A 27,381-nucleotide genomic window follows, 5' to 3' on the forward strand; every position below is an offset into this window, starting at 1 on the left:
AATGTCTCTTTCTCTCTCTCTTTTTTTTTTTTTTTATGGGGAGAGGTTTTTGCTATAGGGCTTGTGAGCACGCCAGAAAGACAGAGAGAGACAGAAAGCGAGAAATCACCCCCCCAGGGGGATGGCTATGTTGGAATCCCTTCTTCATTCTCCTCTCGGGATCTTGGGCAAGCATGGACACATGCCTGGCATGAGTTTAAGCCACCAGGTCCGGTACTTGAACCGTGGTCAGCTACATGGGAGTCCAGTGACACAGCCATTACGCCAACTGCTGGTCCCAACAATGTCTCTTAAAATGAGAAAACATCTTTCTCCATTTTTAGTTAGTCTAATTTCTTCATTTTCTATCATTTTTTCTTACTATGATTTAAAATAGTAATGCAATTTTAAAACAACATTGACAAAATACTTAGCTATTACTTTCAATTAAAATTACTTTGAAAACTGAGACAACCTGACTTCCTTTATCTTGGTTTTCCATGTGACTGGCCTTTTTTACTCACTAAGGAAGTAGCATTTAGCCAGACCTGACATGGTTAAAACTATGTTAGAAACAGGTAAACATGACCAATGATCTAAATATGACACGCTTCCTAATGCTTTTTCAGGAAAAGAGGAAATTGACGGCAATGGAGAATCACACTTACAAGTCCACTTATGGCTACAATCCAGATGTAGGAACCAGAGGTGAAAAGCTATAAAAGAAAAGAAAAAGGCAACTAAAAATAAAATTCAACCGCCAGTCAAAGCACACTTATTATTTAGATTTATATTAAGTATTAATGATATAGATACCAAATATAGATAAGCAAATAGAAAATTAATATCTAACAATTATGTTGTTTAAAAGAAAATGCAAATTTATTATTATTATTATTTTACCAACTTCAGACTTTCTACAGTGTGAAACAGAGTGGCTGAATCTAGTCCACTCCCATGCAAAGAAAAGGAAGTTAAGGTCAAGCATATTCTTATTTTACTAAAGGGCACTGATTTAATGTAAAGTAATATACTACATAAAGAAGTACTAATACAGAACATGTAGTCACCATCCCACACTGGGTATTAAGTAATGACATACAGTATGTTTCCAGAATGTTCTCATTTTCATTTCTTATCATTGTTATCTAGATGTAGATGGGGAGAAGCCTACCAGCATATAGGTCCAGGTCCTGCAGACCCTCACTGGGTGTTGACCCTGCCAATTCTAGTTCAACCATGGTAGAGCAAAGCAAGTTACAATAATCACTAAGGAATGGCCAAAGTAATAGGAATTAGATATCATGAAATCTCTCCCTTGTTTTCCAAAATCATTCATATCTGAGAGTTGTGCTCAAAATAAAGAAAAAATAGTGGGAGCGAAGGGGACATCTCAAAATGTTCCTGCAAGAAAGACACGACTTGTGGCCTAGTATTTATCTCTAGGACTTTAGATTGGGAGCTTAAGTACATCTGGTTGGAGAGGAAGAAGCAGGACCCTCAGCAGGACATCGCAAGTTCTTGGCTGACCCTGCTAGAGGCAGACCTCAAAGTTCTGCACGCTTATCAAGGCCACCCTTGATAAGAAAGAAGACCGACACACAGGTAGAATGACCATGTCCGCGTGGAGAGCAGGCTGGCAAGCGTGGCTCTGCCTAGTGTCTGCTGCCCCGGAAACCTTGCATTTAATCCTTGCGTCGAGCATGGCTGCTTGCTCGGTGTAAAGGACTGTGAGAACGCGGATGCGCGTGGTGGAGACACACACTGGGATGGAGGTTTTTTGCAACACCTGCTACGTGTCAGGTCCTGCTGTTAAGGTTTTTCATCTACTAAACTCACTGAATCCTCTTCATTGCCTCATGAGGGAGGTTCTACTATGAACCCAATTTTAGCCATGAGAAAACGGAGCGGTTAAGTAATCTGGCCAAGATCAACCAGCCAGTGGGCGATGGAGCTGGGAGAGTGTCCAGGCCGCCTGGCTCCACAGCCTGTGTTCTCCACCCCACTGTGTCTCACACACAAGGAAAAGGAGCGTATCAGCCTTGTCTGTAAGAGTCACTTCCTTTAAAGCCTGAAGCCCCCCTTTTCCTGCACGCTTCGTCCCAGCTGTGCCTGCTGACGTGTGGGCAGTGTGAATGCTTTTTCTCAGCTCTGGGTTTCTGGAGGACAGGCACGTCTCACCCCGCACTTCATCCTCCTCAGTCCCAGCACATTACAGGACGGCCCTCAGGCCATCTCACTTAAATGACCCTTGACGAGCACTTTGGCTCTTCTGATAATAATTAAAGCCATTCATTCGCTCACTCATTCACATGTGTCTCTGGCTTCAAGCAGCTGTGAGAGGGACAGGAAAAGGCACACAAGCAGTGCAAAGGCCCGGAGTGGGGGAGAAGGCAGAGGGTGCAGACTAGGAATCCGGATCCACTCGCGAGATGACGTCAAGGTGAAGGGGGTTGGGGGTGGTTACTGCACAGGCAAGGAGAACCCTGGAGGCCATTCATGCTAAGAATGCTAGATTTTTGCCAAGAAGCCAATGAGGCATGTCCACCTCTACTTCCTGATATCACAAAGGCAATGGAAATATTACGAAAATATTCAAATTCACATTACTTTGAAAAAGTATCTGTGGTGATTCTATCTACATTTCTGCCTTTTGGCAGGGCTAAAAGGATCCACGTACTACTGCTGAAATAGCATGCATACGGAGGCGATGCAGAGTCTCTATCCAACTAGGACCCTTCTCTCCAAGAGATCAACGTAATAATACTTACTTTCTATCCCACCCCTTCACCCCCCCAAAAAATCCACAAAACATTCACAATCTAAGAAAAACCACAGTGGTGGGACCAGCAGGTGGTAGGGTGGTTAAGGCACTGGACCCCCACATGGCTCATTGTGGTTTGAGTCCCGGACCTGGTAGCCTGAAAATCATGCCAGGCACGTGTGCATGAGTGCCCAAAAATCCCAGGAGGAGAATGAAGGAGAAGGGACTGCTGCATGGCCATTCCCCCAGAGGGATTTCTCACTTTCCCTCTCTCTGTCTCTCCAGAGAGCATACATGCCCTATGCCAAAAATCTTGAGGGGGGAAAAAAAAGAAAAAGAAAATCCACAATGATAGCTACAGAAACATAAGTTATTAACTAATAATAGGATTTGCTCTTATTAGCCATTTATATTACACTATACACCAATACTATTATCGCTAATCTTTGAATAACCTATAAGGTAGCCGTTATTACCTCCCCTTTACAGATGGGGAAACATGGGCTCAGAAAGAATAAGGGACAGACCAAGTCAGAAAACCAAAATCCACTTGGCTCCCAAAGACTTTTCCACAATGCCACAATGACTTTCTACTCTGTAATTTAAAAAAGTGTTCTCACCCTCAAAGACTCTCTATAACTTCAGAGTCAGAAGGTACTATATAGTCAACATGAGGCTCAGAGGGGTTCCAACAGTTGACCCATGTTTTATGGCCAGTGAGGTCAACCAGTACCAGAACCTGACCCAGGTTTCACAGTCACCCAGGCCATGGCAGAACTCAATCCAGGTCTCACGGCCAGTGAGATTGTGGCAGAGCTAGAACCTGACCTAGATCGCATGGTCAGGGAGACCACGCCTGAAGTGGAGCTTGACTCAGGTTTCACAGCCAGTGACGCCAAGCCAGAACTGGAACTTGACCCAGGTTTGTCAGCCGAAAGGCTACAGCAGAACTGGGACCTGACCCAGATCTCATGGCCAGTGAGGCCATGGCAGAACGGGAACTTGGGTCTTCTGAGCCAGGTCCAGGGAGCTCTTTCACCACTCTACACGACCTCTGTCCAAACAGCTCTAAGTAAGTAAGCCTGCTAGCACCACTCCTAGTCTTTGGGTAAGCTACAGAAACACTTGGTTGGGAGACTGTGGTGGGATGGGGCAGTGTAATGGTGTAGGGACCGAGGGATGAAGAACACACATTATTTCACTGGAAACAGCTGTAGAAGTGGTACTGAAACACTGGCCCCCGGATGAGCCGCTGATAACACCTGATAGCAGACTGGAGCAGTTAGAGGAAATGCTCAAGGTTAAAAGGGGAGGGAGGAGGGGGTTTTAAAGAGACACCAGCATCCGGTTTGATATGCGTGGGGTAAGGAATGTTATGAGTATTAATCAGTGGATCAAAAGGCCAAGCTGCACATGGTACCGCAGGAAGCTATAGGATAAAACGACATTAAAAGCTGTGAGAGTAAAAGGAAAGTGACAAACAGGACAGACAGGAAAGCGAAAACCCCAAGTGCCTTCTACCACAGAGCCTAAAACCCACCAGGGCACTGAGATTCCCTGAATGCAGCTGAGGGCTGAAGATGGCCTTTGCAAACTGCAGATAGTAAGTTCTCTAAAGGTCCTCACAGCCAACTACTGAGCAAACGGTGACACTACCTTCACGTCTACCAAATACGGGAGGGACAGCGTCCACAACACTTCTCATGAAGCCCGAAGCTTGGGTTGGTAAAGCACACCAGGGTCCTTCAGAGCTTCATCTGTGACACTGTATTAAACTGACTTTTGACATTGATTTTCCATTTTCCACATTTTGACATTTTTCATTTGTTTCCATTTCACAGCGTGATTTTAAACTACTTACACACAACTATAGAATGAAATGAAAATATTTTCCACTGATAGAAATTACAGTGAAAGCACTTATCAGATTTCTAAAGGCTATGAGAGTATTCTAGTACCTTCTATGCCTTGATGTCCTTGTTCTATAACACTTCCTTTGAACATTTGATATAGATCATGAAGCCAAACATGGGAAAAAAAAAAAACAAAACCCAACATTCTTTCAAGGAGATCAAATGAGAAAAAGACCCAAAAAAAAAAAAAAAGAGAGAGATCCGGTTAAAGAAATGTGAACATAAAAATGCATACTGTACCTGTAGTCCCAATATATAAATCAATGTCTTGTTTGTGATGGACAACGGGCCCAGAATTTGTGCCACTTGGACTCTTGGTATGGAGCAGTAAAATGGTACAAACAGAGCAAACACAGGTGCCAGGCTATGCAAACAAATAAAAAATAATCACTATAGTATAATACTGAATTGAAAATACCAATGGCAGATGTATATTTGAAGTAATATCCCTTATCATTTCATTTCAATCTGAAAGCATGGCTTAGAGATACGAGATGGTTTCCAAACATGCATAGTGTCCAAAACAAAGTTACATATTGCACATTATGAAAACTGATTATCCTGTTCTTGTCGGACCTCCCGAACCACTGTAAACACTGGCTCAGCACCTGCTACTGACTGTAAGGCACTGGGAGAAAATGTCAAGTGAGGATGTAAGTTTTCTTCCCATGAATGATTTAAAACTTAAAGAGGTTGGATAAACCCAAAACAATACATATAATTAGAATTCTTCATGGGTAAATCCAAGCGCCTCAGCACGGCCTTCGTCCCGTGCTCTACCACCACAGCGCGTGACAGGGCCCACCACTCTCCCCCACCTCCCCGTCCCTTCCCTTTTGTCCTAAGCCCTGTCTTGCTGGTGTCCCAGTGATTTTTCGTTCTGGGCTTCCACAGCAGTCTTCTCTTCTTGGTCTAGTCTCCGCGTCCAATTCAACGCCTTTTCTGGCTTCTCTAAGAAAATGAGGCATCTGAAAACGGCCTGCCTGCCCCTCACTCTGGCTCTGAAACTCAGTGTGACACCTCCAACGTGACACTGTCAAAAGTGACATGTATCTTTCTACGTATAGCCTTGCTTCTTTCTAATCCATCTCTTAACGTGAACTGCACTCCCTCCCCAGAGCACAGCTCTGATCATGTCACTCCCTGGCTTAACACCCTTCCTTCCACAGGCTCCCAGGCTCCAGAGACGATATATAACTATTACCATGAAACAGCAACACCCCACAAGTCTTCCTCATTGGCGAACTTTCCCACGACCATTCTCCTCCCTTCCCCTCATCTGCTCATCACACGCGAGGCATGAGTGCACGTGCACACCCCTCACACTCTCCCTCACACACTCACATACGCTCTCTCATACACCCACATGTGAGTGCACACACATGCAAGTGCACGCACACACACACAAATGTGATAAGTGGCAAGAGCATCAACAGGAAGAATGCAGCAAATGCTGGAAGAGGGAACCCCCAACCCGCCAACACTTGAGCGTGGGCACTGTCAAGACTGGGGGCCCAGAGAGCTGCCAGAGCGCCATGAGATGCACCCAGCTCACAGTCTGTGAGGAGGACGGCAGGGACAGGGCCACACAGCTGTGGGGTCACTACACTCTGCTCAGCAACAAACTCTTCAAGGACTGGCCCTCCACCCAGATGGGGCACACCCCAGGCAGGGAAGTGAAAGGAGTCCCTGGTTCTGCCAGCCCCTGCTCAGTGTGGGACAAGGCTTAGGAGCTCATGACACTTGAGGCAACAAAATAATCCTTAGTCTTGAACACCTGCATGAGCCATATTTTCATTAATTATCTAGGGCTTGCACAAACTTCCCAGTAGATTATTAATCCTGAGAGAAAACATCATAAATTTTATCTGGCTTTGTATCTTCCTAGTACCTAATGTAGATTCTTACCTAGAATACACTCATTATTTTTTTGGATTAAAAACACTCAACAAAACCATTACTAAATATTACCCAAAGAACTGGTTTTGTCCAATTCTAAACCCAAACACAGCTGATTAAATAGCTGTGCTTTCTTTTCACTGAGAAGTACAAGTTGGTCACTCCTGAGTTTAAAATCCTCCAATGACTCTCCACCTTAGAGTAAAAGCCAGTCATTAATTACAAAGACCTAACGGTCCCATCCCCCGCCTCCCCCAACACCATTCTGGTTTTCCAGCCCCACAGAATGGCACCTTCCTGACCTCCCCATTTCACACTGCACCCCGTGCCCCAGCCCCCTCTGCACGCTCTATCTCCTCCTACTTTCCCCAGAGCTCCTATTACTAACTTTCTAAGCCACTGTGCGATCTACTGAGTAACTGCCCATCGTCTGCCCCATGGGAAGGAGGGAAGCTCTGAGGGCAGGGCTTTGGGTCTGTCTTGTCTGCTGCTTTATTCCCACTGTCTGGAACACAGGAGTGCTCAATCGATATTTGCAGAAAAAAAGGAATTTTCCTTCAAACTGGTAAAACCATACAGCAGAATTCCCCCCCCCCTTTTTTTTTAAGCCCCTTTCCTTGTTTCACCATGTTTAATGGAATTAAAACATATGGTTTTGGGCCAGCTCTGTAGCCCAGTGGTTAAGGAAGCTAGATCTCACATGGTCTACCACCAGCAATGGTGAATCCCAGTCCAGCGACTTGAAAATCATGCTAGGTGCATGTGCATGTGTGCCCCAAATCTCCATAGGATGGAGAAACGGAGAAGGGACTGTGGCATGGCCACACCCATTGGGAGGTGTTTCCTCCCTCTCCTCTCTTTTTCTCTTTTATATATATATATATATATATAGTTTTATACATACAGTCACAATATGGACCATCCATCTCTTCGTTTTTCCAGTGAGTAGAGCGCTCACCACAGAACAAGTCCTTCGAGGACTTAATTCACAGAGGTTCTTCTATTTACATTTGGCAATAAAGTCCAAATAATTTTGTTGTAATTAACTAACCTAAAGCACCGTGCTTGTTTGATGTTACATTTCAACAGAAACTAAAAAAATACTGACAGAAATTTTAATGACCACAGTTTACATCTCATATACCAACAGCAGAAGTTGAAAAATTCCTTAAAAGTTGTTAATCACTGTATAATTTTAAACGATGACTAAATGCTAGACCACATATACGCACAATACAAAAGCACACATTTCAGGCCAGGATTATACGGGTTGTTTTGCAAAAAATTTCCATTGCTATTTCTATACACACAGACCTCACAAAATACCATAAAAGTATTAGTCACTGACCAGCTTTTCTCTTTTCCTTATTTTACGACAACATCTGTTCTTTACGCTGTCAACAGTAGTTCATTTTGACCTTTTTCATATTGTGAACAGCTAACTTCTGGAAGCCCTACCTGATCTAAGCATACAGAACACATGCTTGGTACAGAAAAGAGAGGAGCAGGCGATGAAGAATTATCCAGGCTGTTCCTGTAGTGCAGTGGTTAAGTGCTGAGCACTGGAGGCCAGATCCCACACGGATGACAGTGATTCAAGTCCCAGTCCCACGGCTTCAAAAACACTCCAGGAATGTGTGAGTGCACGCCCCAAATCCTGACAGGATGGAGAAAAGAGGAAAAACATCAGAGCATCTCCGTACCCCACTGGAGGGGTCTCTCTCTCTCTAACATATGCCCACTAACAATTAATAGAAAGAAAGAAAGAAAGAAAGAAAGATAGATAGATAGATTCAGCCGAGCTCACAAATGTCCATTTCACCTCTTCTATAGAAAAGTGCGTTGCTTAGGGCCAGCAGGTGGCATAGTGGTTAAGGTGCTGGACTCTCCTGCGGCTAAATGTAGTTTGAGTCCCAGATCTAGTGGCTTTCTCTCTCTCTCTCTCTCTGTCTCTTTCTGGTGAACACACTTGCTCTATAAAAAATTGAGAATAACAAATAAAATTATGTAAATAATTTAGGGAAAAAAACAGTATGTTGCCACCACTTTTATAGGTACAGTCACAGCAGGAGAAACTCAGGTCACTTCCAACGAATATAAAGCTACAGCTTCTGAACTCATGAAATCTCCCAAGGAAGTCCCACAGCATCTCACAGGACGCTACTCTATCGTTACTTCTTTCTTTTTTTTTGGAGAGGTTTTTGCTACAGCGTGCATGCACTCGCCAGAGAGACAGAAAGAGACAGAGAGACAGAAAGTGAGAAATCACCCCCCCCAGGGGGGATGGCCACGCCGCAATCCCTTCTCCTCCATTCTCCTCTCGGGATCTTGGGCACGCACGCACACGCACCCGGCAGGAGTATAAGTCACCGGGTCAGGGACGTGAACCGCGGTCGACTACGTGGGAGTCCAGCGACATAGCCGGTACGCTAACTGCTGGTTCCCCTGTTACCTCCTCTTTATACATGACTACTCTGGTATCAGAAGAAGGGACAGACCAGGATGCCAGAGCAGCTCCTTCAACTCTAGTCCTCGGCTATATACCAGTGCTGTACTCAGTAAAATCTCCTTCCAAGATTAAAAGCCGAGTCCCCCAGCAGGATGGCTCGTCAATGAACTGGAGCTTTCTCAACCCTGCCTTCTTCATGTACCCTTCAATCCAAGAGTTACAGACATGCATTCCAAAATATTACGCCACGTTTGTCTACCACGTCCTAAGTCTTAGTAGCTCCCTTTCACAGAATTTTGCACTAGGAATTATCTTGGAGATCATTTAGTTCAGTGCCTTTATGTGGGGGGGGTGTCTTGAAAAAATTCATGGAAAATGCATATTATGAAACACCTATGCATTGATTTTAAAAATTTGTGCATCAAAATAAACTTGTACTTGAATTCTATTTTTCCACTAACATTTTGATGTCCTCTTATATCTCACACACAGGAAGGTAGAGGCCCCTAAAATCCAGTTCACCCATTGCTTTCTTCTGTTGGATGACGCTCCTCCCCCGCAGACCCTCCCCACTTTAGACCTTGTGGGAAGCTGGTGACACCACTGACAGGCTCCAGCCACTTTCGCAGAATCCTGGAGCGGAGGTCTGAGGTCACCGAGTTACAAATCCCGACCCAGCGACTCCATTCTTTCTACATCAGCCCTCAGAATCACCGCCCAGGTCACGCAGGCATCTACATAAGAAGCAGCATATTCCATTCATGTGATATCAACTTTAGGGAATGACTTTCATCTTTTGATCTGAAAGCTCTCTCTAGTAACTTTCTCTTTCCGATGCTCCTACTTTCTGGAGGTAGGAAGCCTGGCATGAGAATCTAATCCCTTTCTCTGGAATACTTCCCAAATGCAGAAGGATAATTGTCATAGCCCTGCAAAGCCTGAACGCTCTCAGCTGCCCAATCATTTCTCTATGCCTTGTTATCCAGGTCCTCGTCCCCGCCCCCGCCCCCAGAACAATTTAAGTCATCTATGTTCTTTGTAGAACGCAGCACCCACAGCTCACTCAAATAGCCAAATGGTCCTCCCTTATTCTGAGCACTAGTCATTTCTAGTAATTTCACCTGCAAATCCACTCTTTGTGAGAGTCACGTTGCATGGTGGGTTTAAGCTGAGTCAGTGAAGGCAATGACAGCATAAGACTTTTCCATTCTGTACACAAGAGAGAGGGTTTTATGTACAGTGTACCCCCTTCAACGTTTCTGCTTTCATTCGTCTATACCATCAATATTCAGTCAGTCTGCCTTTTGCCTGAAAACCCTGACTAATCCTGTCTCCAGGTCAAAAGTGTCTTTTTCTAATTCGCCACAGAAATCCTTTTCTTTCTCATAAGCTGCTGGTAAGCTGCAGAATGAGTAACTTCCGTGGTATCAAATTTCCAGGTAGACAGGACTGTCAAAGTTAACATGCTCTTCTCTTTAAAACTCATACTTTTACCCAGGATGTCAGTTTAACAATCATCAGCAACTAGGATTCTTTTTTGTTGTTATTGTTAAGGTTCATTGTTTCAATCTCTTTCAAAGAATGTTTTTGATGCTCAAATCTTTATAGAAAAGTTTATAAAGTTCCATAGAGATCAAGAATTCATAAATTCCAAGGGGCTTTTGGATAGTTGTGTGTGTGTTTTTTTTAAACCACTATCAGAAAAATTTCACTTCCCATTTTAAAAAAAAGTGCACACGCATACATGAAGCTAACTGATGATTACTACGCCACTAACATTTTGATGTCCTCTTATATCTCACACACAGGAAGGTAGAGGCCCCTAAAATCCAGTTCACCCATTGCTTTCTTCTGTTGGATGACGCTCCTCCCCCGCAGACCCTCCCCACTTTAGACCTTGTGGGAAGCTGGTGACACCACTGACAGGCTCCAGCCACTTTCGCAGAATCCTGGAGCGGAGGTCTGAGGTCACCGAGTTACAAATCCCGACCCAGCGACTCCATTCTTTCTACATCAGCCCTCAGAATCACCGCCCAGGTCACGCAGGCATCTACATAAGAAGCAGCATATTCCATTCATGTGATATCAACTTTAGGGAATGACTTTCATCTTTTGATCTGAAAGCTCTCTCTAGTAACTTTCTCTTTCCGATGCTCCTACTTTCTGGAGGTAGGAAGCCTGGCATGAGAATCTAATCCCTTTCTCTGGAATACTTCCCAAATGCAGAAGGATAATTGTCATAGCCCTGCAAAGCCTGAACGCTCTCAGCTGCCCAATCATTTCTCTATGCCTTGTTATCCAGGTCCTCGTCCCCGCCCCCGCCCCCAGAACAATTTAAGTCATCTATGTTCTTTGTAGAACGCAGCACCCACAGCTCACTCAAATAGCCAAATGGTCCTCCCTTATTCTGAGCACTAGTCATTTCTAGTAATTTCACCTGCAAATCCACTCTTTGTGAGAGTCACGTTGCATGGTGGGTTTAAGCTGAGTCAGTGAAGGCAATGACAGCATAAGACTTTTCCATTCTGTACACAAGAGAGAGGGTTTTATGTACAGTGTACCCCCTTCAACGTTTCTGCTTTCATTCGTCTATACCATCAATATTCAGTCAGTCTGCCTTTTGCCTGAAAACCCTGACTAATCCTGTCTCCAGGTCAAAAGTGTCTTTTTCTAATTCGCCACAGAAATCCTTTTCTTTCTCATAAGCTGCTGGTAAGCTGCAGAATGAGTAACTTCCGTGGTATCAAATTTCCAGGTAGACAGGACTGTCAAAGTTAACATGCTCTTCTCTTTAAAACTCATACTTTTACCCAGGATGTCAGTTTAACAATCATCAGCAACTAGGATTCTTTTTTGTTGTTATTGTTAAGGTTCATTGTTTCAATCTCTTTCAAAGAATGTTTTTGATGCTCAAATCTTTATAGAAAAGTTTATAAAGTTCCATAGAGATCAAGAATTCATAAATTCCAAGGGGCTTTTGGATAGTTGTGTGTGTGTTTTTTTTAAACCACTATCAGAAAAATTTCACTTCCCATTTTAAAAAAAAGTGCACACGCATACATGAAGCTAACTGATGATTACTACGCTCGGTCACAGGGTGACAGAAAAAAAAGTCACCACCATAAAAGGATGTCTGCATAGTCTCTCTTGGAACATGCCAAGGTTAACTTACTTGAGTTGGGGAGATACTGCCTGCTACCTCACAGAGGCCTGAGCGAGTCACAGACACGTAAGTACGAGATTATTATTATTTTTTTTTCAAAAAATTCTTTTGAGTTAAGAAAAATTTTGCAAGCCCAAGTCTTAGGGCAAAAGGTAAAGAATCTCTTTAATAACAAGCTAACAAGACTTCTAACAAAAATGATGCTGGTAACACAGTTCAGACTCTGGTGACTGGCAGTTCTAATTAGCTATTAAGAAGCGACAACAGCAACTGGTCATAACAGAGATATGTCTGCCAAAAAAACAGGCCTTACTTTTTGTGCTTCTGTGTGAACTCACAATGACAAAACAAACAAAAAACAAATAGAAAGTTTTGAGTAGAAATCAGCAAATATTGCCAATATTTCAGGACACTTTAAAGGAACAGAAACAAAGTTACTTTAGCATGGAGTATTTCTGCATTTGGATGCATTGGTCTCATATACAAAACAACAAATGATTCAGCTACAACCTTAGATAACAGTTGTTATGTTGTATTATTTGACCATGTGTCTATGTTTATAAAAGATTATTCTTCCCTGTACTTGAGATAATTTCTCAGGATAGAATCCAAGTGTGAATTCCTGAAGCAAAGAATATATTTTCTAAAGCTGTAAACATAAGATTGTATTTTGGGTTTATAAAAACATTGTATCGGTTTATCCTCCCACAAGTAAAGACAACAGTTTGCACTTTCCTGCCTCTCAGCCAACAGGGGTGTTTTGATTCTAAATATAAACTACTAATTAGACCAGCAAGAGGATAATATCTTCTTTATAAAAATTTTATAGTATTTATTTGATGCTTAGTAAACATATCTCCATATATGCTTCTAACACTTCTTTGTGCTTTAAAAAAAAAAAATCACAAAACAAGGAATCGTATGCAATGATTTGCCGTCATTTCTGTCCAGGCTGGGAATGGAAGTAATAGAAACTCTTGGCAAGTTATAAGCTGCGAACAGACTTCCTCTGGAGGAGGCTGTGGGTTTTTTGTTTGTTTTTGGTGAGGCTTCATTATTCTGGTGTCACCGTTGAGAATGATAAAGCGTAACGGGCCCAGGCTCAAACCTGGGCTCCTTGACCTAGCAGCTGTGTGCCTTGCACACACTCCTCCATGGCTCTGGCTCCCTCTGCTCCATCTGTAAAATGGGGAGTAACAATACTGCCAAGTGCCTGTAATTCAGCCTCTCAGGGTAAGCACTACGAAACCGTCTGCTCTCAATTTTCTCCACTTCACTAAACTGCCAAAGGATGAATCCAACAGGCCAAGTGTCCTTGCTCTCTCATTTCTGAGATCATTTTCCCCGACCTTTGTATTTGTAGATCTCTATTTTACAGAAGATCTTGGGTTGAGACTGAGTGTGCAGACGACCATCCGCCCGACTCTGTTTCCTGTTAGGCCTCTGTGTTTGCTCACCTTCAGTGTGTTTTCTCTCGGGGTTAACTGTATTTTCTGGACATAAAACTGGAACGCCCACGCCTCTTCGCAATGTGGTCTCACCCACGTGCTCCCGCAGTATATGAGCGGCCACGGTGACAATTCTTACAAGTGACTTGCTTAGTAAACATATCTCCATATATGCTTCTAACACTTCTTTGTGCTTTAAAAAAAAAAAAATCACAAAACAAGGAATCGTATGCAATGATTTGCCGTCATTTCTGTCCAGGCTGGGAATGGAAGTAATAGAAACTCTTGGCAAGTTATAAGCTGCGAACAGACTTCCTCTGGAGGAGGCTGTGGGTTTTTTGTTTGTTTTTGGTGAGGCTTCATTATTCTGGTGTCACCGTTGAGAATGATAAAGCGTAACGGGCCCAGGCTCAAACCTGGGCTCCTTGACCTAGCAGCTGTGTGCCTTGCACACACTCCTCCATGGCTCTGGCTCCCTCTGCTCCATCTGTAAAATGGGGAGTAACAATACTGCCAAGTGCCTGTAATTCAGCCTCTCAGGGTAAGCACTACGAAACCGTCTGCTCTCAATTTTCTCCACTTCACTAAACTGCCAAAGGATGAATCCAACAGGCCAAGTGTCCTTGCTCTCTCATTTCTGAGATCATTTTCCCCGACCTTTGTATTTGTAGATCTCTATTTTACAGAAGATCTTGGGTTGAGACTGAGTGTGCAGACGACCATCCGCCCGACTCTGTTTCCTGTTAGGCCTCTGTGTTTGCTCACCTTCAGTGTGTTTTCTCTCGGGGTTAACTGTATTTTCTGGACATAAAACTGGAACGCCCACGCCTCTTCGCAATGTGGTCTCACCCACGTGCTCCCGCAGTATATGAGCGGCCACGGTGACAATTCTTACAAGTGACTTTCGACTGGCTTCCGAGAGCTTATTAGTGCCATGACCCATCAGTCAATGGGATCAATAGCACCCAGGTCACCATCGGCTTCCGCCACTTATTGAGTACTTAGGTGTTTACTAGGTGTCCATGGCAGGCTGGCTCTGCAGCACTCGGAGGGGTAAGAGGTTGCTAAGATAACATCACCCTGAAGTTGGCGTTTAGAAAAGGAAGACGCCCTAGTAAAGGCGTTCGGGAGGAATGCTCTCTCTGCTCCAGTGAGGGCTGCTGGAGCCGCTAAGGCCTGAGCGTGCGAGTGCCGAGAACGTGTGACACCGGTCAGTATGGCCGGTCAGCTTCCCAGGAGGGCTGTACCAGGCTGGCGGCAATGTCAGAGAAGGTAACGCTGCAAAGCTCTGAATGCCGCGGAGGTCAAGGGGAATGAAGGAGGCAAAGGAGTGGTGTTTTGGAAGCCCAAAGAGAAGAATGAAAACATTTTCTTAAATGTTTACTCATCCCTAAAAAGTAAAGATAAATTAAAAGCTAGTCTAGGTATTCATACCTTCTTTCAATTGAAATTGCAGTCTAAATTTATTATGAAATAAATTTATTATTAAAATACTGCTAAAAATAGTAAAATCTAAATTCATTTGTAATATCTTCACTTACTTTAAAATAAATAAATTAATCTTAAGCAAATAAATGAATCCCTCCATTGAAATCTACTAGTCTCTCTCCTTCCCTCCAGCCTGCTCGTGTCTCTTGTTCAGACAGTCTGGGTTGGGGTATGTTCAGGTTTCGACCGGCCTTCCTGTCTCACTTCCCATCCCTAAGATCAGATCATGCCGCAAACAGGAACCAGGAATACAACGTACTGGACCGGATGGGATTTCTGGACTCAAACTGCCAGGGCTTCAGTCCTGACACTAACAGCGGTGTCCAGCCAGTCACTCAGGCGCTCTGTCTCAGCTTCTCCGTTTGTAAATGGACTTGTGAAAGCTCTGTGAGGGTCTGGCCAGTGATACGTGCAGAGTGCCCAGGGCAGTCCTGAACAGAATCTGCACTTCATCATGTGGCTAGTCTTACTCCTCGAGGGTTACAGGGGCCTGGTGAAGAACCTTTCACTGAAGATCAGGGAAGTTGGGACCAGCAGTTAGCGTAAGGGCTATGTCGCTGGACTCCCATGTAGTCGACTGTGGTTTGAGTCCCAGACCCGGTGGCTTGTACTCATGCCGGGCGCGTGTGCGTACATGCCCAAAATCCTGAGAGGAGAATGGAGGCAAAGGGATTGTGGCATGGCCATCTGCCCTGGGGGTGATTTCTCGCTTTCTGTCTCTCTGTCTCTGCTCACACCCTATAGCAAAAACCTCTAAATATATATGTGTGTGTGTGTGTGTGTGTGTATGTGTGTGTGTGTATCTATCTATATATATCTCTATATACACACATACACACATATAAATATACACATATCAGGGAAGTTGGAGTTCTATTCTTCTTTAACTGAGGGGGATTTTCTGAGTATCAATCGCTGTCAGCTGGAGAGATAAGAAATTAACACCACACAGGTTGTGGGGAGACAGGAAAGCAATTAGTAATACAGATGCTATTCTGGAACAAAGACGCCCACACGCTCCTTCTGGGGAGGTGGGAGGGAGATCAGGAGGATGGGAAAATATATATGTGTGTGTGTGTGTGTGTGTGTATGTGTGTGTGTGTATCTATCTATATATATCTCTATATACACACATACACACATATAAATATACACATATCAGGGAAGTTGGAGTTCTATTCTTCTTTAACTGAGGGGGATTTTCTGAGTATCAATCGCTGTCAGCTGGAGAGATAAGAAATTAACACCACACAGGTTGTGGGGAGACAGGAAAGCAATTAGTAATACAGATGCTATTCTGGAACAAAGACGCCCACACGCTCCTTCTGGGGAGGTGGGAGGGAGATCAGGAGGATGGGAATCAGGGCAGCTTCTAGGAGCAACCGGTCTCATACTGAGTCTGACGGGAGATAGGAGCAGGGGCAAGGCGGCATCAGACAGAGGGAAGGGAGCCACCCAGACCCAGGGGACCAACTGTGCCGGAGTGGGCATGACAGGGGAAAGGAGGCCAGGGGTCTGGCTGAAGGGGAAACAGAGTGTCCTTGCAAAGGGAGAGAGTGCACTGGGAGGAAGAGCTCCCTTCCAGGTGCCCAGGCAGGAGGGCACTGCAGAAAGGGTACGGTGAGAGGCTGTTGCAGGAGCGCCAGGGCAAGGGCAGGCAGGGGCAGCGGGCGGATGGGCAGAGCCCCACACTTGGGGCTGAGCGGAGGCCCTGTGCAGAATGGGGAGGTGGGGACACAGGTGCCAGGATCTGACAGGGGAGCGTGGGGAGGACCCCTGCCTTGGGTACCTCAGGGAGAGCCTGAGCAAGTGACTGAATTGAGCTTATCCATAAGAGTACTTAATGTCCCTGCCCGATTTCCACGAGATAATAGACACACCAATACCTGAAACTCCCCTAATCTTTAAGAAAAAAGAATCAATATTATTTCTAAAAGCATGTGGCCTCAGGAGAAACACACACACAGACAGGCCTTCATTACCAAGGCCTCCATGGCTAGCCATCAGGCGGCTAGTTATCCCACACAGAGGAGCCAGTGAATCATGCCACATGGGAACAGAGTATGTCTTCCCCTTCGCCAGAATGAGCACTACTGTGGGTTCTTCTAGTTCCTACAGTTCCCTAAACGTGATGTCTGCTTCATATTTAATCATTCCCCTACCTACTTAGTATCAGAACTACCAGAACCATGCAAAAAAAAAAAAAAAAAGTGAGAGATGAAAGAAAAATAGCTAGAGTATGTAAAACCACGAATGTGCAAGTGGGTGTCCCACTCTGAGGCTCCGTCCACCTTTCCACCCCACAATGGACAAGCCTATGAAGCCAGAGTCGGCCACACTGAAGGCCCACTGCGGTCAGGATACCAACAGAGGAAGAAACTGCAGACGATAGACACTTGTTTTCTGTCTTGAAAAGTTCTCTGTGCTTGGTCCCGTAATGGCCTTCTGCTGACCTCTGGGAGACGGGCGGTCTGAGCCGGGCTGTGTCATGGGGCAGCAGTAGGGTCACTGAGCGAATGGCTCCTTGCTAAGACTGTCCACCTCAACCCCTTTGTTTGTCACCCTTTCATAAACCAGGGAAAGCGGGCTCCCAGGAAACAGAGGAGGGCCCCATGGACTGGCCACTGTCTCCTCCACTCTGAATATATTGTCACTCTGGCAAGTGTCTCCACATTCCCTATATCCTTCCAAAACCAGAGTCCCAGCCTCAGACACGGCGGTCAGTTTAGTACTAGCTGGTGGCTGGGGAAAGCGGCGTGCCAGGACTCACTGAGCTGGGTTTCTGGGGTGTGCACCGACTGCTATGCGAGCCGACAGCAGCATGTGGGACAGTGCAAGGCAGGACGCTGCAACAGCTAGCCACGGCTCCGGGGAGCCACAGATCCTCTTCTACAGCCAGGCATTATCTCCCACCTGCCCCCTTTCCAGCCAGTGGCACGCCTGGCCACTCAGGTGACGGCTGCTTCGTCAGCCGAAAAGGGGAAAGAGCACCGGTCACGGTAGGACCAAGCGTGTGTGACGCTGGGCCATGCTTCAGATGTTCCTTCTTGAACAGAACAAGGACCCTTGTCCTGATAATTGACAAATGCTTATCAAACTAGGCATCCAAAGGAAGGAGGACCGAATGGACTTTCTTCCACGGAACACGTTTGTCCTCACGGGAACTGAAACGGCCTGGACGTATGTCCTGCACATCTGAGCTTGCCCTCACGTCTGTACGGCCAGACCCTCTCACCCCAGCTAGGCCTCCTCCTTTACTAAGGATCTTACGTCTTCCTACTCCAGAAATATTTCTTCCATCATACTTTGCCTCAAGAAAATAGCCAACGGGAATCGCTGCAACAGAGTCCAAAGAAAGGGTTTGCTCAAGCAACACTCAGCGCTGGACGGCATGCAAATACGACCGATATCTGCGCGTCGTTTGGGCGGCCTCCCTGGTTGTTTTTGAAAGGGTGCTCCTGAACTTCCTCTTTGGTGTATGCCACTGCAGACACTTGGAGGCAGGTCACCCTGTGAAAGCCAGGTCTGTGTGAGCACACTGGACCTTCCAAGGAGTCCTCTTGGGACATGGCCCATTCCATGACGGCCATGGATTCCTAGAAGCTTAGCCTTGGCTTCACTTAAGGTGTTGATGATTAGAAGGCTTACATTGGGGAGTAAAGGTGACAGCTCAAGAGCCTAAAAGCAATCTCGAAACTACTATTCTAGTACCAGATATGAATATGGTGAAGGTTCTGTCCTGTTCTGGGAATGAATAAAAGCAAAAAAAAAAAAAAGCAGTAATTATTCAAGCGGTAAGGGGATAGCACAAGGCCCACGTACCCTGGGAAAAATCACAAATGCCTCCGAGCTGGCATCCAGGGAAAACGTCTCCGGGATACAAATTACACTAGGGCCTAAGTAATCTTCCCAAATACCGATAAGTGGATGGGTGGGGGTGGGGTGGGGGCTTCTATTTTTTTCCTCTTTGTGGCTAAAAGGAGCCTGTCAGTTCATGTCAACATGTCTGGTTATGCAAACAAGAGATGATAATATCTCCAGAAATGTCAGCAACTCGTTTGGCAATGAAATACATTCTAGAGAAACACACACACAAGTCCACTTCCACAAACATAAATAGGAACACTTCTTTGGGCTTCTCCCTAGGTAATAGAATGACAGGTCATAGTACTTTCAAGTTTAATTCATTCTCTCTCTCTCTACACACACACACACACACACACACACACACACACACACACACACACACACACGGTTGTCAGAAAAGTCATGATGCACTTTTTGCAAAGAAAACATAGAAAAAAACACAACATGACTTTTCCGACAGCCCAATGTATACGTATTTGGATATGGAGTTACACCCAGAACATGACTAAAGGAGGAGTCCACAGTCTGAGGCTGCGCAGAGCACGGAGCTGCCACTTGGCCGGATCACGGCGCAGTCCCCGCGCTGCACAGCCAGCCTCGGTTCTAGACTCTCTGCAAAGGTATCATTTTTGTATACCCAGGATCTAGCGGAAGCACTGAAAATCTCTTTTTGCTGAATGACACAACTGGAGTCGATTCAGGTTTCAGGAGAGCAGTCGATAAGCTGAATACAGGGAGGTATAAAGCAGTATCTCTGGGGGAGACCACAATAAACTGGGATTGCTGATATAATGGGCTAACAACAGTCAAGTACATCAGCAGGATTTTCTCGAGTTGAAAATCTTAAAGTTGAAAACCAGTATAGCATTAGTAACAGATGGACATGAGCTGCGGAAGGGAGACGTAAAGCGACAGTTTGGAGTTACCTAGTCGAATCGACCTTCGAGAAGTTGAATATATTTCAAAACAACCTCCAGCCTCTGCAACCTAAGATCACTTCTAAGTCAGCCCATTGCCAAGTCCACATCCCACAAGGGCCTTTCTTTGGTCACCGCAACAGTATTCGGTGAGGGCCCCTTGACTGCCATCCCAGCGAGCCTTTACCATGTGGCAGCCACAGGGCCGGCTTCCCTCTTGGGAAGGCACCTCTCCTGGAAGCGGGAGTCCCCTTGCCCTTAGGAAGAGTCGTCCCTGTTCTAGAGCAGGTGGGCCACATGGTGCCTGTGTGTCGTATTTGCAGGTAAGAAAGCCTAGACCGCTTTGAAGCCAAAACTCTCAGTTCTGCAGAAGCAGCACAAAACAGCTGACCCAGCAGAGGGCTGGAGAGAGGAGGAGGCCTGAAGTCCGGTTATTAGAGAGCATGACCTTTAACCTCTCAATGCTCCACTCCCCTGCTGGAGAAGAGGTAGGAGACAGCAATCTTTGGCCTGCAGGGTTGCTATAAAGTTTCTTTGTGACATAATTTAAAGGTAGTAAGTAGTAAGATAAAGCAGAAATCTTAGTAAAGAGGACTGAAGGGAAAGCTTTGAAAAGTGTGTCAGGTAACAAAGTTTTTGCAAAAACAGTTAAATGAAAAATTTTTTGCTCCGATTAAAAAAAAGTATTTACCTATTTATTCATTTCAGTCAGTTCACATTTAGTGCTAAAATTTAAAGCATATGGATAAAGACCCAAAATTACTTGTACAAAATTGTTCCGGCATATATATCCATGCATACTGTGCGTGTGTGCGTGTGTGCGCGCGTGTGTGTGGTAGGTATACTGTGTAACCTGCTTTCTTCACTTACCATTGCCAGAATTCCCTATCATGAAACAGCCAGCCACGTGGCCATTTTCAGGGGCTGCAGAGTGTGTGCCGCTGTACAGCAATCACATACAGCATTTAACCAGTCCCCTGATGAAGGAACTGTGTGCAAATTCTCACCTTCGTGATTAACGCAGTGTGAAACACTCTTGAACGTAAAACTGCTCTATAATCTCTGCTATTTTTGGCTCTACTGGATGCCACATGCTCTACTCCCTGGAACAGTCAGACATGCAGTTACAAACTGGCACCTGACAGGCAATGGTACCGTCTTCTCTGAGTCTCACACACTAATGTCACTTTCCTAATCTCTCCAATAATAATTAATTGTACAGAGTTCTCAAATGCCACCATAAGGGTTTGTTTTCCCTGCCATGTATTTTTTTTTTTTTTGAGGGATTTTCGCTATAGGGCGCGTGCGCTCGCCAGACAGACAGAGACATAGAGACAGAAAGCGAAAAATCACCCCCTGGGGGGATGGTCACACCGCAATCCCTTCTCCTCCATTCTCCTCTTGGGATCTTGGGCACGCACGCACACGCGTCCGGCATGAGTTTTAAGCCACCGGGTCCAGGCAGCGAACCGCGGTCAACTACAGGGGAGTCCAGTGACATAGCCATTACGCTAACTGCTGGTTCCCCCTGCCATGTATTTTAAAAGCACTTCCCATGAACCTACTTTAAATATATATGAACCTCAAAATAAATACGTTAAGACTTTTGGGAAACCCATTTTCACAGAAATTAAAATTAAGAAAACATTAATAAGTTCCTGATGCTTTTTCCTAAGATGCAGCCTTTGCCTGAATTCCCACCTGTCCCTTGTGTCCAGACTTAGTTCCTGAAAAGCCGCTTCTCACAGAAAGCTTTTCCCAGCTAAATGAATATCGTTTCCCAACTCTTACTCCACAGTGCCATTCCCAGGGCTTCCTCAGTCCCCTCCTTGCTTTTCAGCTGTACATTGACTGACCTTTCCTAGACTCAGTCTTTTCTTTCTTCTTTTTAAAATAAATGCAGTCAAGGCTTTGCATCTATTTTGGACTAACTCCTTAGCTGCCTCCCAGGTTTTGCGGGTAGTATTTTTTTGTTATTTAGCTGTAAGCACTTCAAAATTTCCATTGTGGTTTCTACTACAACCCATGAATTCCTCAGAAATACATGCACACACACACACACACACACACACACACACACACGCACTTCGGTTTCCAAATTCATCCTTCATCTTTTTAATCACTGATTTCTAACTGTGCCACACTGTTGGCAGGTAACGTGATCTGCTGAATAACGGCTTCTGAGACCGCTCTGCGAACCTAGTACATGGTAGGATTTGTAGACACGCTCACGCGTTCCTTCAACACCAATTGTTAGCTTTTATCCAGGTTAGGCTAATCTTCTATGTTTTCAATCCCTTTTTTCACCTGGCATTTTCTAATAGAAATATGTTAAGATTGTGGATCTGGGGACCAGCAGTTGGCTATGTTGCTGGACTCCCATGTAGTCGACCGTGGTTCAAGTCCCGGACCCGGCGGCTTAAACTCACGACGGGTGCGTGTGCCCAAGATCCCGAGAGGAGAATGGAGAAGAAGGGATTGTGGTGTGTGTGACAGCTGTACGGAGGCACACACTCTGCAGCCCCTGGGGGGTGATTTCTCGCTTTCTATCTCTCTGTCTCTCTCTGTCTTTCTGGTGAGCGCGCGTGCCCTATAGCAAAAACCTCTCAAAAAAAAAAAAAAAAGAGATTGTGGATCTGCCAATGTCTCCTTTAAACTCTCAAATTTTGTGGTTATGTGCACATTCCATGATTATTTTCATGTTCTTTGTGGACAAGTCTTTTTAACTGTCATACTGGCCTTTATTCCTATTGAGTCTGTCCACAATTCTATTTTTTACATTAATATTGTTACTCTGTCTTTTTATTGGCTGATTTTGTCTGCTGTGTGTTTTCCCACATCTTTATATCTTCCTTTCTGAATTATTTTGAGTTATATGTTTTCTAAGCAGCATACCGCTAGATATTGTAAAAACCTAAATGGATGGTCACTGCCTTTTAATAGTTAAGTTCCCTCCACGTAAACTTGTTGTGACAGATTGAGATCCTCTTATTTTGTGTTTCTACATCTTATCCTCATTCTTTGCTTTTCCCCCATAGTATCTTTTCTGCAATTTTCTTGGATAAGAAAAGGTTCTATTTCCATTCTTATTCTTGCCTGCTTTAGATTATGTTTCTAAACTGTGATGATTTTTTTAGCGTTCTTTTATTTTTTATTTATTTTTTTAAAAAATAATTATTTAATCCTTCCTTCCTTCCTACCTTCCTTCCCTCCCTCCCTCCCTCCCTCCCTCCCTCCTTTCCTTCTTTCTTTCTTTCAATTTTACCAGAGAAGGGCAGAGGGAGAGAGAGGGAAAGTGAGAAAGCAAGTTGCCAGGTCCAGGACTCAAACTGTGGTTGGCCATGTGGGAATCTAATTTGACTAAAGAGAGAGAGGGAGAGGGGGAAAGCGAGAAAGCAAGGTGAGAGGCCCAGGACTCGAACTGCAGTCAGCCATGTGGGAGTCCAGCACCTTAACACCATGCCACCTGCTGGCCCCCATATTGTCATGATTAACCAATCAGCACTGCAGGTAATGCACACCTATCACATTAATGTAATCCTCTGATAAGCCTCAGTGCCTATGAACATCATGCTTCCAGACTGCCAGAACGCAGTGAGCAGAGACCCATTCCTTGAACACGGCGGGTTGAAAAGGAGATCTGCAGTCAGTGTTTTCGATCAGGATTGGGGCAAGGCCCCTTTCCTGCAATCCACAGCAGCAGCATTACCAGATGTGTTGAAACCTTCCCTTAGTTGTGGTGACCTCCAGCTGAGCTTTACACACAATCTTACCAGAGAAATTACGTTTCTTCTAAAAAGAACCGCACAGGATTTATCATTATGATCCTCTTACTTTCCTCAACATCCATCCTCGCTTTACGGTGGGAGTTTTCCCTATTTCAACTTAAGACGTCACATTTTTCTGTCTTTACGTTATTTATAACAGGAAAAGAACTGGAGGTAATCCGAACACTCATCAAAGATGAAGTTAAACAAACCACACCGATGCTGTAGAAAATCTATGAACGTCTACACAAAACCTTACCTACAACCAAGATGCACACTGCACTGACCCGGAGAGGATTAGTGAATAAAGCTAGACACAAATCCCACATGTGTGAGCGTGCTAATGTGTCGGGTGCAGATACGTGCACTGCACACACCCTTGGTACCCCCACAGGACAGAGCTTCAAGTTAATTTTAAAACTGCTCCTTGAAGTAGCTTCAGTCTTCTTCTCTCTCCTCTGCTTTTTCTACCATCGTTTTAGTCATGGTTGCTGTGGTCATCTTTTTCTCTTTTTTAAAGAAAACCCAAGTTTCAGTTCCTAACAAGGCCTAAGCCTATTTCTCATTCTTTTTAGGTTAACATAAATCAGATCGCTGTGGTAAGTTCGTATTTCACTACAAAAATGTGTGACTGATTTCATTTCCTGGCAGTGGTACGCATTTGGTGCACACACACGCGAAGAGTCCAACTGAAATTCAATTGAAAAGCTCAGCTTAACGCTCGTCTGAAATGTGGGGTGCTCTACATGATTTTATTCTTAACCAGAAAATGATTCAGAAAAAGGAAAGGGGATTTCTGCCTAAAAAGTTAATATAGTTTCTCTTGTCACAAAATCACATTTGGCCTAATGAGATCATTCAACTTCCATTGCCAGGGCTTTGCCAAAGCCACCAAATCATGACGGCAAAACATGATTTTATTCTGTTTTCCTGTTACCATATATGGAACCAGACTGTGATTTCTACAAACTGTATAAGTCTTGATATTTAAACATTAGCTATATAAAAGGCAGTTTATATGACTTGGAATTAAATCTGCTTGTAATTAAACCCACTTCTCATTTTCTCTAGAGACCTTGGCCACCGCCAGTGGATATAAAAATGGTTCACAACTTCACCACACCCTCCACATTACCACTCCCTCAGGGGAATGACTGTGACCTCTACGCACACCACAGCACGGCCAGGATTTTAATGCCTCTCCACTACAGCCTCGTCTTTGTCATTGGGCTTGTGGGAAACCTGTTGGCCTTGGTTGTTATTGTTCAAAACAGGAAGAAAATCAACTCTACCACCCTCTATTCGACAAACCTGGTGATTTCCGATATTCTTTTTACCACCGCTTTGCCTACGCGGATAGCCTACTACGCGCTGGGCTTTGACTGGAGAGTTGGCGATGCCCTGTGCAGGATAACTGCCCTCGTGTTCTACATCAACACCTATGCAGGGGTGAACTTCATGACCTGCCTGAGTATCGACCGCTTCTTCGCTGTGGTGCACCCTCTGCGCTATAACAAGATGAAGAGAATCGAACACGCCAAGGGTGTCTGCATATTTGTCTGGATCCTTGTGTTCGGGCAGACGCTGCCCCTACTCATCAACCCTATGTCAAGGAAGGAGGCTGAAAGGACCACGTGCATGGAATATCCCAACTTCGAGGAGACGGAGTCCCTTCCCTGGATTCTGCTTGGGGCATGCTTCATCGGCTATGTGCTCCCTCTCACGATCATTCTCATCTGCTATTCTCAAATCTGCTGCAAACTCTTTAAAACTGCTAAACAAAACCCACTGACCGAGAAATCGGGCGTGAACAAGAAGGCTCTCAACACAATTATCTTGATCATCGTTGTGTTCGTTCTCTGTTTTACACCTTATCATGTTGCAATTATTCAACACATGATTAAAAAGCTTTGTTTTCCCGATTTCCTGGGATGTAGCCAGAAACATTCGTTCCAGATCTCTCTGCACTTTACAGTATGCCTGATGAACTTCAACTGCTGCATGGACCCTTTCATATATTTCTTTGCATGTAAAGGGTACAAGAGAAAGGTGATGAAGATGCTGAGACGCCAAGTCAGTGTCTCCATCTCTAGTGCGGTGAGGTCGGCCCCTGAAGAGAATTCACGTGAAATGACAGAAACACAGATGATGATACATTCTAAGTCTGTAAATGGAAAGTGAAATGGATCTATAGTGAAGAAAACTGTACAATGAACTCTGCAGGGCTTATAAAACAAAACGACTGCTCCACCTCCAATCAGGATTCTCTTCACTGGGCACTGTCTCTACCTCCAATGCGGAAATAAGATGAGATATATGCATATCTCTCCGCTCAAGAGAACAACATAAAAGGAAGTCCTAGTTTGTAAATTAAATAGCATATTGAAAGATGAGCTATCTTTTTAATTCTTAATGTAAAAACATAAAGTTTAGAGTTAATACAAAAAAAATTGGGAACAGCAGATGGCATAATAGTTATGTCGCTGGACTCCCATGTAGTTGACCGCAGTCTGAGTTTCAGACCTGGAGACTTAAAACAGGGTGCATGTGCATGCATGCCTAAAACCCCAAAAGGAGAATAGACAAGAAGGGACTGTGGTGTGACCACCCCCCTGGGGGGTGACTTCTGCCCTATAGCAAAAGTCTCTACCCACCCCCCCAAAAAATCATTACTATTTCATGCCAATAATTTGGCAAGAGAAAAAAGACTGACTATATTGTATACTACCAGTGTAAAAAATGTTAATATTGTAATTATTTTTGGTAATGTATTTCTTAAATCCATTTTTTTTTCAATTTTGTCTCTTCAATAACATCACTTTGTTGTTGTTGTTGTTGTTATGATCATAACTCTGTTTCAAAGAACACTTTGGAATAAAGAGGACAATGCTACAAAACTGAGTATGCCCCTGAATGCTCACTCTCAATGATCAGCAGAATTTACAGGGGACACACTTAGCAACAGGTAGAGGGAAAGGGCAACAGGACAAGGGCTGGTGGTGACTGATGTGATGAAAGAACTGAGCTCTTCCCAATGGGCCTGCAGAGTACAGAAGGGCCAGTGCTCAATGGGAGAAGGGGACCCTTGCTGTATTCTTCTCGGGAATAAAAAATGTGTATATATGCTTGGTTTTCTTCAGGTCTTTAGGAGATCATCTCTTTTTATTCCCACGTTGGTAGTACCTTGTATCTGTATTTCAATAGTTTGTATTCCGTATACCCCAATCCAGAGATTGGGAAAGGAGACCAGACTACAGCATGATCCATTGAGAGGAGCTTTTTCTCTTTCTCTCTACCTCTGCCTCTTCTGGGAAGCCCACATGCCCAATGGCAATTTTTAAAAAAAGCCTGGGGACCAGCAGGTGGCATGGTGGTTAAGGTGCTGGACGCTCCCACATGGCCAACCATAGTTTAAGTCCCGGACCTGGTGGCTTGCTTTCTCACTTCCTCCCTCTCTCTCTCTGTCTCTTTCTCTGGTCAAATTAAAATAAAAGAACGAATAAGTAAAATTAAATAAATAATTCTTTAAAAAAAAAAGTCTGTATTCTAGTCAAATTTGGCTATTTGCTCTCCTTTATTATTTATTTTTAATAGTTTATTTCCTCCATGAACAAGAGATAGTGAGCACTCTCAGCAGAGTTTGACGCCACGTTCTATCTTCAGACTCAGCCGGCCTGGGCCCTGGGCACATGCATGCCTGGGTAGTCAGGAATGAAAAAAAAGGTAT

General features: G+C 44.5%; 2 protein-coding genes across 4 annotated transcripts in view; one reads left to right on the top strand and one right to left on the bottom strand.

The window, feature by feature from the left end:
* The window catches only part of UBAC2 (UBA domain containing 2), a 220,465-nt gene that overhangs the window by 93,494 nt on the left and 99,590 nt on the right, over positions 1-27,381 (bottom strand). The window contains exons 5-6 of one of the 2 annotated variants that reach the window (XM_006141531.3): positions 4,897-5,020; positions 648-695 (exon numbers count right to left, since the gene is read on the bottom strand). In XM_006141531.3, the coding sequence (XP_006141593.1) occupies positions 648-695; positions 4,897-5,020 (172 nt within the window). The remainder of the gene's footprint in view (positions 1-647; positions 696-4,896; positions 5,021-27,381) is intronic. The other variant, XM_006141532.3, reaches the window with a different exon arrangement.
* On the top strand, positions 12,109-26,177 carry GPR183 (G protein-coupled receptor 183). 2 transcript variants are annotated; one of them, XM_027776256.1, is made up of 3 exons: positions 12,125-12,233; positions 23,815-24,253; positions 24,726-26,177. In XM_027776256.1, exon 3 carries the CDS (start codon positions 24,756-24,758, stop codon positions 25,833-25,835), a length of 1,080 nt encoding a protein of 359 aa, XP_027632057.1. In that variant the 5' UTR covers positions 12,125-12,233; positions 23,815-24,253; positions 24,726-24,755; the 3' UTR covers positions 25,836-26,177. The 2 variants fall into 2 exon arrangements, with proteins under 2 accessions (XP_006141592.1, XP_027632057.1); XM_006141530.2 differs by lacking the exon at positions 23,815-24,253 and having other exon boundaries at positions 12,109-12,233.

This window comes from Tupaia chinensis, unplaced genomic scaffold (genome assembly GCF_000334495.1).
Source record: "Tupaia chinensis unplaced genomic scaffold, TupChi_1.0 Scaffold000057_1, whole genome shotgun sequence".
Lineage (NCBI taxonomy): Eukaryota > Metazoa > Chordata > Mammalia > Scandentia > Tupaiidae > Tupaia > Tupaia belangeri.